The sequence below is a fragment of the Cannabis sativa genome, chromosome 1 (genome assembly GCF_029168945.1).
Source record: "Cannabis sativa cultivar Pink pepper isolate KNU-18-1 chromosome 1, ASM2916894v1, whole genome shotgun sequence".
NCBI classification, from domain to species: domain Eukaryota; kingdom Viridiplantae; phylum Streptophyta; class Magnoliopsida; order Rosales; family Cannabaceae; genus Cannabis; species Cannabis sativa.
In genome coordinates, this window is record NC_083601.1 from 49,135,310 (window position 1) to 49,156,071 (window position 20,762).

At 33.8% G+C, this 20,762-nt stretch overlaps 1 protein-coding gene across 2 annotated transcripts; it reads right to left on the reverse strand.

Moving 5' to 3' along the window:
* Positions 1–289: 289 nt before the first annotated feature.
* Positions 290–14,090, reverse strand: LOC115705698 (protein LONG AFTER FAR-RED 3). Of its 2 annotated transcripts, none has more exons than XM_030633101.2 (15): positions 13,641–14,090; positions 13,467–13,568; positions 12,659–12,731; positions 11,877–11,983; positions 11,647–11,770; positions 10,765–10,959; positions 10,151–10,236; positions 9,604–9,711; positions 7,835–7,930; positions 7,667–7,765; positions 7,240–7,314; positions 6,733–6,864; positions 6,518–6,633; positions 856–1,083; positions 290–562 (listed from the first exon to the last, which is right to left on the reverse strand). In XM_030633101.2, exons 1-14 carry the CDS (start codon positions 13,878–13,880, stop codon positions 906–908), a joined length of 1,731 nt encoding a protein of 576 aa, XP_030488961.2. In that variant the 5' UTR covers positions 13,881–14,090; the 3' UTR covers positions 290–562; positions 856–905. The 2 variants fall into 2 exon arrangements, with proteins under 2 accessions (XP_030488961.2, XP_060964436.1); XM_061108453.1 differs by having other exon boundaries at positions 848–1,083; positions 13,641–14,076.
* Between the last annotated feature and the right edge of the window lie 6,672 nt (positions 14,091–20,762).

The window sequence follows — 20,762 nt, forward strand, 5'->3', positions numbered from 1 at the left end:
AAAAACTGATATACTCGGGAGATAATAAAAGAGAAAAAACAGGGATGATATTATTGGATCAGACAAGAAACAAGTGTTACAGGTTTTCAACAGACAGACCATTCTCTCCCAAAGAGCACCAGCCAATAAAAAGTGACCCATATTAGCATTTAGAAAAAGAAGGTTGTTCCTGAAAGCTAGACTGGAGAGAAGAGAAGAACTAAGAAATTACCATATTAGCTTCATTTTCTTACTCAGAAATGAATGACCTCAGTTCCTTAGTTCTGAACTCAGAAACGCCATTTCAATCTAATCAAGCAATATTTTTTAATAGCATAATGGAACTAGCACCAGATAGCTCTCAATATGATAAACTTTTCACTGATTAAAGCATATATGGTCACTCGATAGTTTTTAAGAGTATGATATGATTACAATTACAAAACAAAAGCATAAAGAGGGAATTGTGTACTTTCCAAAATATTTTGATATACTAATAAAAGTTACAAAGAGCAAGTAAATTGCTTTTCCACTAATATATATATAGCACAACATTGATGATCATCAACTTCACCTTCTTCTCCTGCAATTTAACAAAATATCTTGATTTACTAAGACAAAATTATAGTAGGACTAATAACATATAGCAACAAAGAAAAATTAACGTCATGTTTGGTATATATATAAGAAATGAGCAATGATATGTACACACAACTTATATGGAAATATTAAACAATATGTGTGAAGTTTTTTCAACTAATCATATTTATTTAAGATAGTCCAGCTATATTAAAATCACTTTGTGTGTAATGCATTAATGTAAATTGTGTGTGCACATATATTTACTTATAATAACTACAGTACATACATATATACCTCCCTCTTCTCTGTACCAGCAGCATACTTCACCTTGAAGATAAAAATGTCTATGAGGGATAGACCTGTATTCCAGCAACATAAGTTGCCTCAACCGATGCAGATCCTACTGAAGCAAACTCATCCCACGAGTCAGTTGAAAGAACAACGAAATCTGCAAGTTTACCCGGCGATAAAGATCCAATATCTTTGTCAAGAAAGCATGCTCGAGCAGCCGAAATGGTGTGCCTGCCAATAGTTGTTAAAAAGACACGAGTAAATTAATACCACAGAAAAATGATTTTTGATTTGGAAATAGCATTTTCATTAATCAAACGGGCAAAAAGCCACAAGCAAAAGAAACAACCAGAAGCTAAACGGCTCAAACAGCTACAAACCCGGACACCAGATCAGTCCAACAGCCTATTAAGCATTCTATAATTACAAGTGTTGAGTTTACAGACTATACAAATGACACTTTATAACTTTTTGAATTTCATTAGTTACATGTAAAATTGTATAAGAATATCCCTTATGAAAACAATTGTTTCTGTTTAACCAAAGACAATAGATTGATGCAGCAAGAGTAGCATAAGTAATATCATCCTTGATTCTCCCTGTCTTGATCGAGATCACATTCAGCCAATTTGCAAACTGTAATGGCAAAGCTTTGAAACCAAGCCAGCTAAACACTTCACTCACAACAAGAACCAAGAACGAGCATTCAAAGAAAAGGTGACTGTGACTTTCAGGGCTTAAACCAGACACCAGGCACTCACTGTTAACGGCAGTAATGCAGAGACGGGAGAGAAGATTCCTCGTGAGCAGCTGCCTGTTGACAGCTTGCCAAAAAATAAATCTGTGCTGGGGCAGACTTAATCAGCACCAAACAGCTCTTGAATTCAGAACCAGATCACACCTCAACAGGCTGTTGTAAAGCTGTTAAGCTTTGAATTTACCTGAAGATCCTGCTTTCTGCACCTGTTTTGCATCGAAAACCTGTCTCAAATTACATAATTTCCACCAGTACCAACTGGTATCTTGAGACAGATTGTAAGTACAGGTCTACTCCCTTCAGATAAATCGTATTAACCCATTTAACCCACAAGACATTATGTTTTTCCATTATGGACCAAATAAATTTAGCTAGAATAGCTCAATTCCATTTGGTACCATCTTTAAAACCAAGGCCACCATACTTAGGATTACAATTTTTATCCCACTAAGCTCTATGAACTTCGCTTTTGTTTCCGCTTTGGCCCCATAAAAAGAATCTGCGATGCTTCTCAATTTCCTTGACAATACTATGTGGAAGGATGAATATATTCATCCAATAATTTCTTAATCCCAAGAAGATAGTTTGGATCAATTGCATCCTACCAGCATAAGATAGGTGTCTTGTAGCCCATGTATAAAGTCTTTTCTTGATTTTGGCTAAAATTACCCCACAATCTTCCATACGCCATTTTGTTGGTCTCATTGGGACTCCCAAGTACTTAAGAGGAAAATAGCCCTCTTCTAACCCAATCTCTTGGGCAATTTTCTCTTTCCCCGGCCTCAACTCCTCCAAAAAAAATTTTGGAATTGAGAGAGATTGACAATGAGCCTTGTGAACTTACAAAAATCCTCCAAGGAAATCTTGAGATGCCTTCCTGCTGCCAAAGTAACTTTGCTAAACAAAATCAAATCATTCGTAAAGCTAAGATTGATTAAATTGAGGCTTTTGCAAAGAGGGTGATACCGAAACGTACCGACTTGAGCTTCTTGTAATAATCTTCTAGTTAAGAACTCCATAACCAAACAAACAATAGCGAAGACATCGGGTCCTCTTGCCGAAGACTTTTTTTTCCTTCGAAACTGTCTTGCAATCTACCATTTAACATCAAGTTGTAAGTGGTACCTCTAATACATAGCATTATCCACTTCACAAACCGAGATGGGAAGCAAAGATGGTTCAACCAAGCTTCTGAAAAATCTCAATTCACCGTGTCATAAGCCTTGCTCAGATCAATTTTGATGACACACCGAGATGCAACATAATACTTCCATAGTTCTTTATCAAGTCTTGAAAGATAAGAATTGTTCTATTTTGAACAAAGGCTCCTTGATTTTGGTTTACCAAGAAAGGGAGAATCTCAGCAAGACGCATACAAATCAGCCTTGAAATGCATTTATAAACTGTGGTACCACAAGCAATCGACCGATAGTCAATAACTTTGGACGAATTTTCTATCTTGGGGATCAAAGTAATGGTTGTCTCATTGAAATCTTTAGAGATGTCTCCAGATTTAAAGAAGCTGAGGATAGCCAAACAGAGCTTTTCCTCTGGTTCAGGCCACATTGTTTTATTGAATTTGGAACCAAAACCATCTGGACCCGAACTTTTAGTGCTAGGGATGCTAAGCAGAGCTTTCTTGATCTTCTTCCTAGTAAATGGTTTCAGAAGCTTGAGTTAAAGAGTTACCTTCCAAATCTTGAAAGTCCATGCAAGCAGAAGTTTAGTTGTCGCTTCCCTTAAAGCTCTTAAAATGGCTCACAAAATGCTTAACCACTTCTGCATAATCTTTAACAAGCTGTCCATCATCATTTAGGAAACTAGTTATTCTATTTTCTTCTCTCCTTTTCTTAATACAAGCATAAAAGAAGGCATTGTTGTCATCACCTTTTTCTTAGCCAATTGGCTTTGCTCCTTTGAATTAAGAAGTTGTGCAACAACTTCTCTTTTTCACTATGATTTATAGCAGCCTTCTTTTCTTCCTCTAAGAGAGCCAAGTCCTCTGGTTTAGCTTGAGCCGCCATCTTAGCTACTTGGTACTCCTTTTTGGCCTTTTCAAAATTAATTTCCACATCTGGTCTTCTTATTAAACTTCCTTAAAAGATGTTTCGGCCTCAAACATTTAAGATGAAAAGCTTTAAGACCTGAACCACTAACTGGTTTTCTCCAACTCTCCATTACCAACTGCTTGAAATCTTTATGCTCTGTCCAAAAATTGAAAAATCTGAATGGTTTGACACCAATTCCATGGACCACGGAAGAGGAAACCACACAAGAACATTGATCAGAAACAGTTTCCCAACTCTATTAGCTGAGGAGCTAGGAAATAAATCTAACCACTCTTCATTTCTAAAGACATGGTCAATTCTTGAGTAAATTTTGTCTTTAGCATCTTGGTGGTTCGACCAAGTGAAAAACGATCCTGTTTTGTGTAAAGAATCAGCCATCCTTAAAGTTGTCAAGTTTGAAGCATCCTCAAGTTTTGTGTTAGTGACCCGATTACCCCCACATCTATCACCAAACTCAAAAACTGCATTGAAATCCCCAATGATAACCCAAGGTTTGACAGTGAATTGGAGCCGAGCCAAACCGTTCCAAAGATCATTTCTTTCTTCTAAAGAGTTTGAGCCATAAACAAATGTGGCACAAAACTCCTTATTATGACAAATCATCCTTACCGAGCAATGAACAAACTAATTAGATTCATCCAAGACAAAAACTTTAACGAACTTATTCCTCCAAACAAATAAAATTCGACTTTCAATAACTGGACTAGTAAAGTGATTCCAGACAATGAAGTTAGAAGACGTAGATTCAATCACTTTATTACCCCTCATTTTAGTCTCAAGTAAAGCTCCTATACCAATTTTCCTTATTCTACACAAATCAACCACAACCTCTTGCTTTTTATTACTATTGAGGCCTCTCACATTCCAACTTAGAATATTGCTGCTATCCATGAGAAGATAAAACACTAACATTCTCATTTTGCTCACCTCCCTGTTGAGAATGCAAAACCTCAAAAGTATTAGAATGACGAGGTTTACCTGTATTCAAGTTACCCATCTTTCTAGTTTGAATTGCCCTTTTTGGGGTTTGCCAATCTTCACGCCCTACTTTACTCAAATCCCTTCTTCCCCAATAGTTACACTGTTTGGCTGCTTCATAACCACAGCAGTAATAGTATTCTCTGTCAACCTCTCTACTGTAGGAGCCTGCTCCTTTTCTTGCTCTGCAACTTTAAGTTCAGGAGCACACTCAATGATACTATCCTCTTCCTCTTTCTTTCCTTTTACTTCATTCAAAATCAATTTGCCAACAGGTTTCCCTACCAATTTCTTGCCTACGGGAGGCTTTTGATCTTTCCTACAGTCTGCCATTATATGGCCATAGTCATGACAAGCTTTACATCTCACTGGAAGCCACTCATAATCAACCCCTTGCCCAACAAGTTGACCATGTTCATTCAGAAAATGAATAACTTGCGGAGGTTCATCTGTTATATCCATCTCCACTAGAACCCTTGTAAATCTAACAATTGTTCTCTCCCTAGTAACCTTGTCAGCCAATATAGGTTTACCAATCGTACTCGCTATTGCGTTGAGGCACTTGTTACCCCAATAATGAAGCCTAAGATCATGTAATCGAATCCATAACAAAACCGATTTAATGAGTCGCACAATTATTGGTTTTCAATCGCATCACTCCTTCCTCCAAGACAAGATCTCGATTTGCTACATCATTAAATTTAACAATGGTATAGCCACCGTTCATATGCACAATCTGTGTAATTCCAAGATTCCCCCATTTGCATTTAATAAATTCTTTGAACACCGTGGTTGGGAGGTTAGCCCCTAAAACCATACAAACAAAACCTGAGTTCCAGTTAGCAGCTTGTTCTTGAACCTCATCCACATCAACTTGTGCTATTTTAATCCCATCTTTCAAGATAGGTTCTGTATAAACCAACTTAGATTCTCAGACTGAAGACTTACCTTCCATGAATTGCTTCCATTGTTGTTGAGAGTTCAATTGGAAATCCTCTCGTTCGACCTACCCTGTCAAACTCATCTTCGCATCCCTAACTTCCTTCTCATCGCAACTTCCCTACGCTAATTCTGGGTCAATCTTGAGAATATCACCTGATTGCAGAATTTGCGCAATCAAATCCAATCCTTCTGAGCCACTGTCCTCAGCGTTCTTCAAATCTTCTTGGATTGAAGGGGGATCCGCTAGATTCAACTTAGTTACCGACTTTCAAATCACTCTTTTCTTCTTCGCCATGGAAGAGAAAAGCTGATCACGCATGCCTTCTTGGGGAATTTGGATTTAGCATCTTGGATTCAATAATTTTCACTGAATGTTATGGTAATATTATTGGAGAGCATATTATAAAAATTAACAATTACCCATCTGATATCTGATGATGAATCATTCCCCCCAATCTCTCTTCTTTTTATATAATATGAGATAAAAGTTTATGATTTTGAATATTTTCTTCATAATTTATTGTTTGTAAATGATCAGCTCACTTTTTCTAAAATTTCTTTTCCGAAATACAATCCAATATTATCTTATTCTACCTATTTAATGAGAGACCTTTAAGAAATTAAGAGCACTAACAAAATTACAATGTATCAAACAATTCAAGAAAATTGTTACAAATCATATTGAAATGATAACTTGCATTAAACATCTCGTAGCTAGCTAAGGTGGGTGGCAAACAATGGAAAGGAAGGACTAAAAGAAAAATAAAAGTATTCATTACATTAATGCAACACTAGTTGAGTTATTTTACCATAATCATTATTCAAGATTGTTACTACCACTCAAATTAAATTTTCTATGTTCCATTGTCCTAACATAAGAGAGAAGATGAAAAAGAACAAACATTTTGATTTAACTTACGCCTTTAATGCATCATGCACCGAAATACTTTCATAGGGATTCCACGCATTTTCCCATGCAGGAGATTTTCTAGTCATTGCAGTCCTGACACCGCCTAAAGGATTTATGTTTGCAACCTAAGACAAATTATTTTGATGTATCAATCAACTATACAAAGAATATTCAGACAAAGATAGAAGCTGCAAAAGCCCTAAGCATTAGATAAATAGACTTACAGGCCAATCTGAACCAAATGCTAGCGTAGCATTGCCACTTAGAAGTGAACCAAACAAATAAGAACCCTTTTGAGCCCTATCAAATCCAAGCTTTTTTGTGGCAGATTCAAAATCATCCAATAGGTGATCTGGCTGTCAACATTTTACATAAAATTACCTCAAGATATTAATAAAAAAGAATATTTTAAAAGATGGTTCAACAAACATAATGTATTTACTAATTCAACTAATTCTACACCATGGTGAAGCAATCATAGAAGTACAAAGGAATTCATCCTGTGTAAAGTCTCCTGAAGAAAAAAGTATTATGGAATCACATGAGATACATGGATATATCTCCCTGTAATAAGCTTAAAATTTTCAGCAACCTATTTACATAAAAATGAATAAAACAATAATCTTTGTCTTGCCAGTATTAGAATTTATGATTATGAATAAGGGATCAGTTATAAGACTAAATTATCCCATGTAGTGCTTAAATATTACACTAAAGCTGTGATGAAAAACCTGCACTGAAGCAATAATCCCCAGTTCACCAAACCGGTCTGCAGTCCCAGGTGCAAGATGCTGGGCATGCTCAATCTGAAAATTAGATCTAATCACGTAAAAATAGAGTTTAAATAAATATCAATATTAAAACCTTGCAATACTTAATTGGTACTTGGAGCTTCAAATTATGGTAACTGGTGAGAATCTTGATTAAATTAGACAAAGTTTGGTGTGATTGTTACCTGAATTTGTTGTATTTTGTAAATTTAAAGATTTTGTTTTGTTCCTATAAATCTGGATTTACAGCGGTAGATTTAATTTGATTAGCTCCTACTTTCCTGTTTGTAATATTATGCCTAATTGAGGAAGAGTATATATGTCCTTCCTTAATTGACGAATTATATCACATTTTCTACCTATTCTAGAATATAGATCTTAATCTTACCCGGAATCTTCGATCTCTTATTCCATTTTTAGAAATAACAGATGCATACATATCGAGGATCATGTCATTTGTTCTATCACCAATAGCATGAATGGCAACCTGAAAGAAGTGCCATTGCTGTAATAATTTTTACTGAGGCAGTTTTAATAAAACTACAAAAGAACGGACCTGTAGCATATGGTTATCAGCAGCTAAAGTCATGTTGAACAGCTTTTCATAATCTGCAACTGGTAAACCGTAATTTTGAGGCTCCTCGACATATGGCTACAAAAGTCAAAATGCAGTCTTCAATGACATATTTGATGAGATGATTAAAAAAATATTTTATAAGCAGTTTGGACTTGGAAGTGAGAACTGCAAGAGCTGACAACAATCCAGGAGAGAAAAGTAAAAAGTAATGAGAAAAATGAGTTGTGTGATAAGAAGGAAAAGTGGAGAGAAAAGTGAAAAAACATTGTGGGACCTAAAAATTCTTTTCCTCAGAAATGTTTCACACAAACAAATAAAAGTGAAAGACTAAAATATATACACACAACAATATTTATAATAATAATTTAATGATAATATTGCAGTTTTAAAATAAATTAACTTTCTTGGTTGGAAATATACTCATTTCTATCCTTCTACTTTTCTATATCTCCTACATTTCTTTCTCCCCTATTTTCTTTCCTTTGTATCAAACATACTGTAAATGCCTATGTTGGAGAAAATAAATAATTTTAGGAAGTTTCTTATTTTCAGGAATGATTCTTTAAAATTATAAAATAGCAGATTTAATTACTGATTTTATTTTATCCTAGGAGAGTTGTTAATTAAGATTATTTGACATTAAAATCTGTAATTTATTGTATCTTTTAAGGACAACTTTATACATGTGTATATTGTATTATTCACAACGAAATAATAGTTTAGAAAATATCATCTCCATCCCTCCTACTCTTTATCCTTTCTAAACTCCCCATCTATCTTACTCTGACTCCTTCCTACCAAATATGGCCTAAACGAAGTGATAGGCCAAGTACCAAGTATAGTGGTAGACCCAAAATATATGTTTTTTTTTTTGTTGTGGGGGGGGTGTTGTACTATTTCTTTTTGGCTAATTAAGATTTTTGCCTCCTAAACTTTAACATGTACCAAATCACGCCCCCTGAACTTTTCTGGCCGTTAAAAGTTCCCCCTGAACTATTGAGATTGTTAGATTTAAGGACTTTTGTCTAATTTCATTCAATTTTACTATTTCAGTAATTGTTTATGTACTAAACTATGCTCCCCAGATTTTGATATCTACCAAATCATGCTCCTCGAGCTTTTACAAGTACTAAATCATGCCTCCTGAACTTTCATCCACGTTAATTTTTTTTACTAAAATTGGACAAAAGTCCTTAAATCCAACAATCTCAATAGTTCAGGGGTATTTTTAACGACCTTAAAAGTTCAGAAGGCGTGATTTGGTATATGTCAAAGTTTGGGGAGTAAAAATCTTAATTAACCTTTTTTTTTTGGTATAAAAGGGGGACGTAATTTGTTTTTTACATAATACAATGTGTAAAGAAATATGTTAAAATTGAAATAAACTTGCTTTTATTAAATATTTTTTTAAGTAAAAATATAACAACAAAAAGTTTGGCTTCAATGATTACTAAATATATGTCTTATTAGTAGGGGTTCAATTCCTAGAACCATTCTGTAAGTAAACTATAAATATTAAAAAACAAATATGCTCTACCACTAAAGCAAAGTTAATATTTTGTTAATAAATATCACTTTTAATTATAAATATTTGTTGTAAGTAACTAATATACACATTTTTTTCCTTATTTTTTTTTTCAGAAAGGCCAGTCACCTCCCTCACTTCTACTGTGGGTCCGCCCATAGCCAATGTATGAACAGATACGTTTATTAAAGGTTAATTAATGCCAAAGTATTATTGTTCCTACCTCGTAAAACATGGCACTATTAGAGCCTAAAGAACCATCAGCAAAAGCTTTAACACCACCCAAGTAAATCCATTTGCTTATAGAATGCCCAACTTTGTTAACAACATCCTGAAAGTGAAAAGCAACAACATCAAGCAAAAGAAAAATAAAAGCCTGACGTATAGAAAACCATAAAAGCCCTCAACATGCACTGGATGAAAATGAAAAAACAACAGAATCTTAACTAGTACTAGAAGAAGGATTAAACATTTTCCCCCACATCATCATAGTGAAGGAGATTCATCTCATATATGACAGGAAAACCCATTAATTTTACATGATATACATGTTGTTTCTAGTATTCAAACATTTTTTGTCCAAGAAACACTCTTTCATCACATCATTATTATTTAGTATCTAATTTGATGAATGAGTGAACAGGAAAATAAAAGAAAAAAGTATAAATATGGTAACAAGGAATCTGAACATTTATTATTTGATGAAATAAAATTAAAGCACAATCAAGTAAACAAAACCACATCAGCTATAGGAGCACTGTATAACATACACGTAAACGTGACCAAGTTTCTAATGGAAAAAATAAGCAAACTCTGATCCTCATCTTCCCGGAAGAATCAGCCCACTGATAAACATCTGTGGAAATCAATGAAAAATAATACTTACTCAATGATAGTTCAAGAGGCACTGTCACTTTGTTGAACTGTAATCAAAGATAATAGAAACCTAAACTCAAAGGTCATTGGATAAATTTTATCATATGATCTAGTCAAGTAATTAGAGAGAGATTGAAAATTAATTCTACAAACAACCCAATTAATCCCCTCACCATAATATATTTTAGTCTCATCAGTGAAGGTTATTGGATAAATTTAATCATATGATCTAGTCAAGTAATTAGAGAGCATATTGAAAAATTAATTCTACAGACAACCCAATAAATCCCCTCACCGTAATATATTTTAGTCTCATTAGAAAATTCAAATAATTCTATCACACGCACACTAGGAGATTGAAAACACTTGAAAAGGATACATGAAACAATTAAGCAATACAATTTGTTGAAAAGAGTTAGGAAGTTAGCTACTTAAGTAATTGCGGTTGTTTACATTTTTCAAATTAAGATATCTCAAACTTATCTAAATCCTTAGTAAAAAAGAAAACCTGACAAATCTTCCCATGGACGATCCACAGAGGTTCCAGGAAAATATCTTCCAAAATCAACAACAGTTGTAACCCCCTTCATCAAGGCAAGACTACTGGCTCTTTGCAAAGCTTCCCTTCTTTGATCAATAGAAAGCTCAGGAACATAGGACACAACAAGTTTCATAGCAGAATCAATCAACAATCCAGTAGGTACTGCATAACGTTAACAATGTGTTAAGACCCCAAGATTAGTGGAATATGGTAGAAGGGAGTAAATAAAAGGGGGGTGGATGAGTCATTGTGGTGAAGGAGTTTGTCAACAAGAAACCTCAATCTAGAATTTGTAAGCCCTTTGGTGAGGCAATTAACTAACTGATCATATTGAACATCAACTTGGTTTTAAGTACTGTATCACAAACAAAATGGATGTCTAACTCAATATGTTTCATTCTTGCATGATAAACAGGATTTGCAGCTGGTGCACTAGCACTCATGTTGTCACACCATGTTACTGATGTGCATAATTGTGTTTGTTGTAGAAAGAGCAGCAGCGAACATAAGTTTTAAGTTCAAGTAATTTGTTAGTCAAATTTCAAAGTGACACTTCCTTTATAGGAAAGGAAAAGGTACATTAATAAAAATGATGGCCACTCATCTAGACATACAACCTAGACTGCAAGTACAAGGTAGTGGATAACAAACCAGGATTTGAAAAGTGATTTCCTAGCTTCAGAACAATTGGATTAGGAAGCTAAACTTAGTTTGTTGTAGAACAAAGAAGTTCCATAGATCTTTTTTTGTGGAGATTATCAATAGGACATAGTAACAGAAAGGATTTTATGTGTAGTTTCTTAAAAGGAGGGGGAGAAGCATTTTAAGGCATGAATTAAGTTAAATTACCTCCAGACGCAGTTCTCATAATGGTTCCGCCATCTGGATCTTTTGATGAATTATTAATCCCAGCCAACTTTAGTGCTACTGAATTTGCCAAGCCCATATGACCATCAGTTCTTGGTAACCAAACCTGCACATTCAGATATCATGATAATATAGTGTGCTAGTTTAAATAACATTAGAGCCCAAAATATGTCTCTTATCAAATACAGAATTTATAATATATTATGGCATACAGGATTATTTGGAGTAATATCATCAATCCAAGAAGCAGTTGGCAAATCTCCTCCCCATAGATCATTGTTCCAACCGCCACCTAAAATCCAGGAACCTGGTTTTCTATCTGAAATATTTTTGCTAAAATTATAAGTAATTCACAGCTTAAGATTTTTTTTTGAAAAAGAGACAAAAGGTCACTTGTTTTATAGACTCACCTTCTCCCAAATTTATTAGGGAGCCTCACTTATGGCGGAGGGAAGCCGTGGTAACATGATAAACATAAAAAATTAAAAACATAAATACAGAATAAGCTCAAACCCTGATATATTTAGGCTTAGTCTAAATCCCCATTAGCAAGGCACTAATATAAAATAGAACCCCATTCCCTAGTCAAGTCATGAAAAGATAGATCCTCAAAGCTTTTTGTCTTGTAGATCCATGTTGCAGTCCAGACTTTAACCTTTTCCCAAAGGACGTCAACTTTGTTATCAATGACTTCAAAATCCTACTATATTTCTTTCTAGCCAAATAGCTCAAAATATAGCCAGAATGGCTGCTGTCCATATTCTAGAACTCTCACAGCTTAAGATTTAGTTTCAAAAATGAGACCTCAACAACGATAATCATCAAAATTGTAAGATTAAAATGATCAACAAACAACTCGAACATGAGTTGACTACAATCTTAATTAACATAAATTAATGACATAAGAAGTTGACTTTCCACACACAAATGTCATTCTATAGTACAAACTTCAATCCAAAGCAATAGGCAACCACCAAAACTGAATTGAACTTACTTTGTACTGATTCTGCGATTCTCCTCACAAACTCGTCCTTTTTATTTACACCTCGGAATTGTAATTGCATCAACTGCATTCAAAAAACCGTATATATAGTAAAATCAAATATTAATTCTTACATTTGCCCCATTAAATATATATAAATATTAATTGTTACATGACGACATTTAGCAATTTATCAAAATCACATAAAATTGAAGCTTTGTAACAACAATCCAGACAATTAACCATTATTTTGGTATTGTAGAATCTGAAAAATAAATACCCATATTTTTCAACACTTTCAAACATATATGCTTAACCAAGTAAACAATTAGGGTTCGTCTAGTACGCCGTATTATATTGTATAGTATTATATTGAATAGTATTTTATGTAAAACTATATATGATATTGACTTTTATGAGTATCTAAATAAATAATATTTTAAATTTACGTAATATTATATAAAAGTATGATATAATCTAATTTAATATATACAGTCCAATACAATACCACCGAATACTGCAGAGGAGCACCTAGTGAATTTAACATCCAAACTAACATAGAATGGAGAAAATTCGTAAACTCTGACCGACAAGAATCTAAACAAAAAGTAATCACACTAGATGTCACTCCATCTGGAAAAGAATGTCAACTAAAGTTCATGACAAGCAATATCAACTGTTTGTCCAAAAAAAACAGTAATTGAAATTTGAAACCACACAGTAAGAGAACTTTAAGATAGAAGGCATAATGTATAAATATATATATGCACAGAGTTTGGAATAGAATTCAACTAAGAAATGGAGGTTGAGGAAAGGTAACCTGTAGTCCACCCGAGATTAAGTGCACGTGGGAATCAATAAACCCAGGCACCACAATTTTTCCATTTAGATTCAACTCTTTTGTACCAGAACCCACCACCGCCTATAAATACATAGAAATTAGTACATTTCTATGTAATTAATTAACATTCTAATTCAGAATCAATATAGTAACCTTTAGAGAGGAGTAGTTGCCAACTCGGAGAAGTGTTCCGCGGCGGATAGCCATGGAATCAGCGAAAGGAATGGTATCGTCGCTGGTGAATATGAGGGCATTGGTGAGAATGAAATCGGCGGTGATGGGCATGGGAGAGGAGGTCCATTGAGATTTGGAGAAGTAAGATAGAGAAAGAGCTAGGAGGAGGATTGCAAGGGAGGCCGAAACCCAAATAAAGGAGTAATAAGGGTTCTTCATTTGGGTTGGGATTTTGCTAATCCTTAACTTAGCTACACTACACTACACTACACAATGTTCTTCTTGCTTCAAAATATATTTTATTACTTTCTCTCTTGTTCCTGGTTTTCCTTGTATGAGTCTATATGGTTAAATGAAGATTTTGGTGGCAGTTTGCAATTTGATCTTGGTGGCATTTTCCTAATCAAACTTGTAGTTGTATAAATATAACTAAATAATGAGAAATGCTAAAAGGTTTAGGTAGGTTGTTATTGGTTAAATTAAATTATGAGTTTTATATAATTTAATGTACTAATTTTTTGAAATATGGCTTATTTAGTACTATTGGTACCAATAGGGAAATTTGATTTTCTATTCTTAAAAAACTTTAATATTTTATTCTTAAATAAAAAATATATGACACTTTTATCTAAAACCCAAAAATGCCCCTATCATAACTCAACTCTTGTTAAGCAAAAAATTCACATTTAGAATATTAAAAATAAATGCAAAACAAAATTTCACCTATGCTGAATTTATAGCATAAGAGTTTATTAATTTAAGTTCGACCCATCCAAGATTATAAAAATAATCTCTTAATTACAATCCTTTTATTTAAAGGAAATACCCTTTGATTCCAATTACAATGACATCAAATAATTAAAATAAATTTGGGAAATTTGGGGTAAATTTAGAATTGCAGCCGAACTAAGTCCATTTCATTAACCGAGCTGCCTACATACCTTCTTTGTGAAGGATCAAGTCACTTGTAGTTCAGAATACGGTATTTTAGAATTTGGATATAAGGATTCCGGTAGATGACCACTTTCAGGAATCCTGTGCTATTTTGAGAATTTGGAAAAATTCCTAAGTGTATGACCTTTTATGGAATTTTCAGAGTTGTGTTTTATACCATTTTGCGGTATCGGGAACTGCACTTAGTCTTAGCAACTAAGTTGCCTACGTATCCTTTTATAGGAATTAAGTCAAACGTAGTTTCGAATTTAATTTTTTTATGAGGTAAATGACCTCTCCTTTTTTTTTGAATGCCATTTAATTTGTTATGGCTTTGAATTTTAGTGCACTTATTAATTTTTTAGGTAAAATTACCATTTTTGGATTTTTGTGAGGTTAATGACCTCTTTAAAATTTGGTGAGGTGAATGACCTCTTTAGAGCATCTTCAAAGAAACACTAAATTTAGTGTTACACTATCACCAAATTTAGCGTCAAAAAATATTTCTACTCCAACCACAACACCAAAAATTACACCAAAAAAAATATTTCTATTATTATATTAATTTTTTAATAAAATAAAAAAATAAATTAATATCATATTAATTAACAAAAATTACCACAATTGTTATATTTAACTAATTATTTAAATAAAAGAGACACGACAAAAAATTTGAATTTTATTTTTCGGCGTGATATATTTTTTTAAAATTTTCAAAATTTTGCCGGATGTATTAAATAACTATAATGTACACGAACATAAAAAAAAGACTAAACAAGTCTCCCGAATGCCGAAACAGGTAGAAGTATATCATTGTGCCACTTTTAAAACAGTGCATTATCTTCGGCGTATTAATTTTTTTAATTTTTTTTTAAATTTTACAGGATGTTTTAAATAACTATAATATACACTACTATATAAAAAAAAATAAACTAAAAAAGTATATCGGATGCCGAAACAAATAAGAGTAGATTCGTACATTACTTTTAAAACTGTGCATTGTAAAATTTCTCAAAAAATAATTCTTCATTTTACAAATACAATAATATAAATATATATAAATATTAATTAAATAATAAAAAATTAAAAAAAAATGCAGCCTCATTGGAAGATATATACACTGCATACAAGCTTTTTGCAGTCTCCTTGGAGCTGCTCTTAATTGGTTGACTTTAGTGAGCTCATTTGGAATTTTGTGCCATTTTGTATGGATTTAGAAATTTACCACTTTTTGGTGATAAATTGAGTTTGGGATCTTTTTATTATCTTTTATAAACTTTAGAATTTTACCACTTTTTTTGTGATGAAATTTAGTTTTGCAATCTTATTATTTGACTGATATTTAATTATTTATTCCAAAATTTAGGGAATAACAATTTATCTTTTATCATATACTATCTTAAATTTAAATTTAAATTAAAGATAGTATCTAGGATATTTATTTTATAATTCAATTCCTATTTTAAATTGAATTATACAACCGGCAATGTATTATATATACCCATTTATCTTTATATATCATACGACATAACATATATACACATAATAGTGACTATTTTCTTCACTACAGTAAGTTTTTATTTTTTTTGCTTACATATACATAAGAGTGCATATATATATATATATTTTCCTTTACTGACTATGGGTATATATGAAACCCTGTTTCACTGACCATGCACATGTGCTCTATATATATATATATATTTTTTTTGTTTTTTTTTTATCAAGCCTCATTCGCACATATATATAGTTATAGTATAGACATATTTATTATATATACTTTGTCTCTGTCAATTGTCAAACGTTTAGAGTTAGTGAGAAAGAATATATATATGTATATTTACGAGGTGTGGGCACAATTGCATCTGTGCTTGAGTCAAAAATAAGATAAATTTTTTTGCTATATATACATAAACCATATACGACTTGACTTTTTTCCTTTCATTTTTCTTTTTTTAAATATATAATACATAATCACGAAACTTTAAGGTCTTGCACCAATATATGTATATATATATATAGAATTCAATTTTATCTTCTTTTTTTTTTTGTTTCAGGCGCTTAAACTGCCCTTAAACCCACGACTCCAGAGGTTTGATTTAATCGCGAAAAAAAAAACGATTTTAGAGCACCAGTAAGATATAAACAATGTCAATTTACTTTTTTTTCAATTAAAATATACTTTTACCATAAATAAGTTTGACAATAACTTTATGGATGAGTACATTCTTGGATGAGAGCATCTTTTTCATTTAGGAATGAGGGCATTCCATGGATGAGGGCATTCCATAAATTTAAATTTAGTGGAATAAGAGTATTCCATGGATGAGAGCATCCAATTTTTTGGTGGAATGAGGGCATCCAATTTTTGTGTGGAATGAGGGCATCCAATTTCATTTATGGAATGAGGGCATTCCATAAATGAAGAAAGAAATAAAAAAAAGAACAAGAGAGGAGCAAAATAAACATCAAAAGAAAAAAAGAAATAGGAATGAGAGTGTTCCCTGATCACTTACCCTTGAAGCTTTTTGATTGTTGGTAGAAAAGTATCGTAATTTTTTTTTCTGTGTTTCTTTTCTCTCCTTCTCAGATTTTTTTTTTCAAAGTATCGATCCCTATTCTGTTCTCAACTTCTCCTATTTGTAGACCCTATTTTTTCTAATAAAATTATTATTTTTTTTATCCTGTAACGTAAAGGATGAGTAAAAATAGGGGAGTGGGGAGTTGAGATCCTATTTTCTCTCTATTTGACTGATATTTATTATTTTATTATTATTATTATTATTTTAAAACCAATAATGAAATAATAATAAATTTATTTATTCCTCTTTTTTTTTTTTTTATCGTTCAACAGATGCCCCCTCAAGCAAGTGCGTGTCATTTATGTACACACATCTTGCTTGAGAATTTTGTATTTTATTTTGTCTGACCTACTTTTTTTTGTGCAGTATGTCTAATTTTAGGGGACTTAGCTCTCAACGAGCTCCGAACAATTTAGGAAGAGAAATAGAGATTGGACCATCTTATCGGCGCTCCATTTCATTGAATGAAGTAAAAGCATCCAATGATCATCAAGATCCTGTTTCTTTGTGTAAGATTGAAGATGTAATCTCAGGTGACTTACAATATCATTCTTCACTTGATGATAATGTTGTCCAGCACGCTCGAGGCTTTGGTCCCAATTTCCAAGCTAAAGTTCTTGGGGATATTGACAATAAACAGGATGCTGATATGGATTACCAAGTCACTGTGGACTTTTATCAAAGCCTTCATCGTGTTTTAGCAGAGAAAAAGGCCAATAACAATTTTTTCTTTCATGGACATGCTGTATTTGCGACATATCTTATCGAATGGACAGACCTTATTTTGCGCACAAATCGAGATACTTTGAATCATGCTAGAATTTATGGAGCTGTTTATATATCAAGATATCCATTCAACTATGAGAGATCTGTATGGCGAGCTTTTTCTGAACTCTGGGGTCCTCTGTCTAACACATTTCATCATAGCAGCGGTGAGATGGGAATATCTCTGTATGACTTGAAGGTTATTGGAGGGTTACCTATTTTAGGAATTCCTTATGAAGAGTTCATACCTCTTAACAAAAAATTGGTTGGTGGTACTCCATATCATTCTACTACTACAGAGCTTTGAAGGTTCCACACTCAAATTTATAACTATTTGAAGAGTGTCAAAGTTTGTATCAAATCAAATGATATAAATGTATCTTGGGAGCAGTGGATAGAATTTTTCTATAGAGGGAAAAAGATGTTTCAAGGTGTGAGACAAAACTCGACTTGTGAGGCCATAGGAGAAGATGACCAAAGGAAAGGTAAATCAAAAGTTAATCTTCACTCTATTCCATTGAACATTTCAAAAGAGGGTAGTCTTGCAGCCTTTCTGTCTTTATGGCTAAGTCGTTTTGTTTTTCCTACTGAGGGCTCCAACATTAGACCTGAAACTTTTTATATGGCTTCAATGATGGCCCACGGACACAAAGTTTCACTTGCACCCTCTGTTTTGGGATACATTTATCGAGCTTTGTATGATTCAGCCATACATGGCCAGGGGCGAGGTCAAGCCTTCTTACCTATGCATTATGTGATAGGTTGGTTAGCCGAGCATTTTCGCCATCTCTATAGTGGTTGGGATCTTATGGATCTTCCTCATTTAAGTAAGTATGGCGGGATCCCTGCTGAACGTTGAAGCATGAATGGGGCTAGACATATTTTAAGGGGAGAGGATTATGTTATGCATTGGCCATATTCATTTCCCATGGAAAAAGATCTAGACTTTCTGGATAATGAAGATTTATTTGATGAGAAATTTGAGTTACTGATTTCTATGCGTTCTTCTTTGCTACCCGTAAGAGTGGGTAACGATGCATATTTAGAACCTTATTATCCTAACAGATTTGTCTGAGTATTCCTAGGAGGAGGCAGTGTGGAATAAGCGAAGTCGCTAAAGCTTGGGTTTTAATATTAAGGAGAAATACTGGCATCCACTTTCACATTCCTAGGACTCTCCGTATGGGTCAATGCACGTGGTGGTACTGTCGTTGGTGGGTGAGGAGTTGCATTCCATACTTGGGGAGATCTGTGAAGGCCATTCATTCAACATTGTCCAAGCAACCATTCAAAGAAGAGGAGTCAAATTATGTAATCAAAGACATTCGCTTACTTTACTCCAACCCTGAATAAGTTTTTGAGAGATGTCCTCCCCAACATAATGAATTTACTGGCGCCAACTATGCTGATACTGAGTCAGACATTGGATCAGAAAATGTCCATTCCTTAGTCCCACATTTCAAACAAAAGAAACGTGCGAAGCATGACGAGTCTAGTCGTATTGAAGATGTCTTCTTCCCACTAACTCAGAGTTCAGAAATGCCACCATCTGATACTTGCTTTGGAGCTTCTAGCTCTAGGGATGAACAACTTATCGACTTTGATGGGTCTGATGATTATGTTAACAAAGGATTTGACAGTGAGGCATTGCCTGCAGAGCCAACCCTTCCACCAGAACCGATTGTCTCAGCAAAGACGGGTATTCCATCATCAGTTGTTCCTTCAAATTTGCTTATTCCTCGACCGGACCCAGTGTTGACAGTGTCAGCTTCAACAATCACCAACTCAAACTTGAATGAGCATACCAAAAGGTTTGTGATTGAATGCATGAAAGACATTTTTCATTTGTCATCTTCTCCTTTGACCACATCAGACATTTCAAAACATCGTGCTGACGTGAGTATGCAACTCGACGTGTTGAGTACCCTTTGCGGGCATTATAAATGTGGTTTAGCAGAGGTTGCATGGTTCACTGACTCTGTCAATGATTTTCTCAAGGCCCAAGAAAAGTCTATCGCTTCTGCTCAAGTTGTTGAGAATGCCCTTAGTCTTGATGAATCTCTTATCATGGATCTTCTTCGTCGTGATAAGGATAATTTGGCAACTATAGATCATTTGTCCATACCTGTCACTAACAAGACAAAGGATTTTGAAGATTTTAAAGCAAAGGAAGCAGAGATTATTGCAGCGGAACTAGCCATACAACAACGACGAGCTGAGTTCGAAGCCGATAAAGCATCGTTTGAGGTAGACCTTTCTAGTCTCAAAGATTCCTTGAAGGAGCAACAACATCTCGCTGAGGAGATAAGTCGGTCAAAGGACCAAGCTAGTGTAGAAAAATTCCATGAAGCTGAGAGAGCGAAAGCAACACTCAAGATTCGAGAAGAAGAAATCCAGAGGAGACTCGACGCTTTGACTTTATTTCTCCAGATGGACTGAAGATCTTACAACTTTGCTTCTAAAACTTTTTAGCTTTAGTTTTAGTTTTAGTCTTTGTTAGCCTTTTTTTTGTTTATTAGCCTTGAGGACTAATAGTATTTTGTCATTTAGACCTTTTAAAATTTTGACTCCTTTGTTAGGAGGAATAAATAATATATATTTTTTATTTTGTGGCTGCATCCAATTTTTGTTCAGATTGCCTACGTACCCTTTTAAGGGATCAAGCCGTTCGTAGTTCTTTACAATTTTTTTTTTTGAGGAGATAATTTTTTTATTTTGTGTGGCTGGGCCTAGTTATAAACTAGATTGCCTACGTACCCGGAGTGGGATCAAGCCTTACGTACTTCATTGCACACTCGTTTTTTTTTAAGTGCGCTGTCTA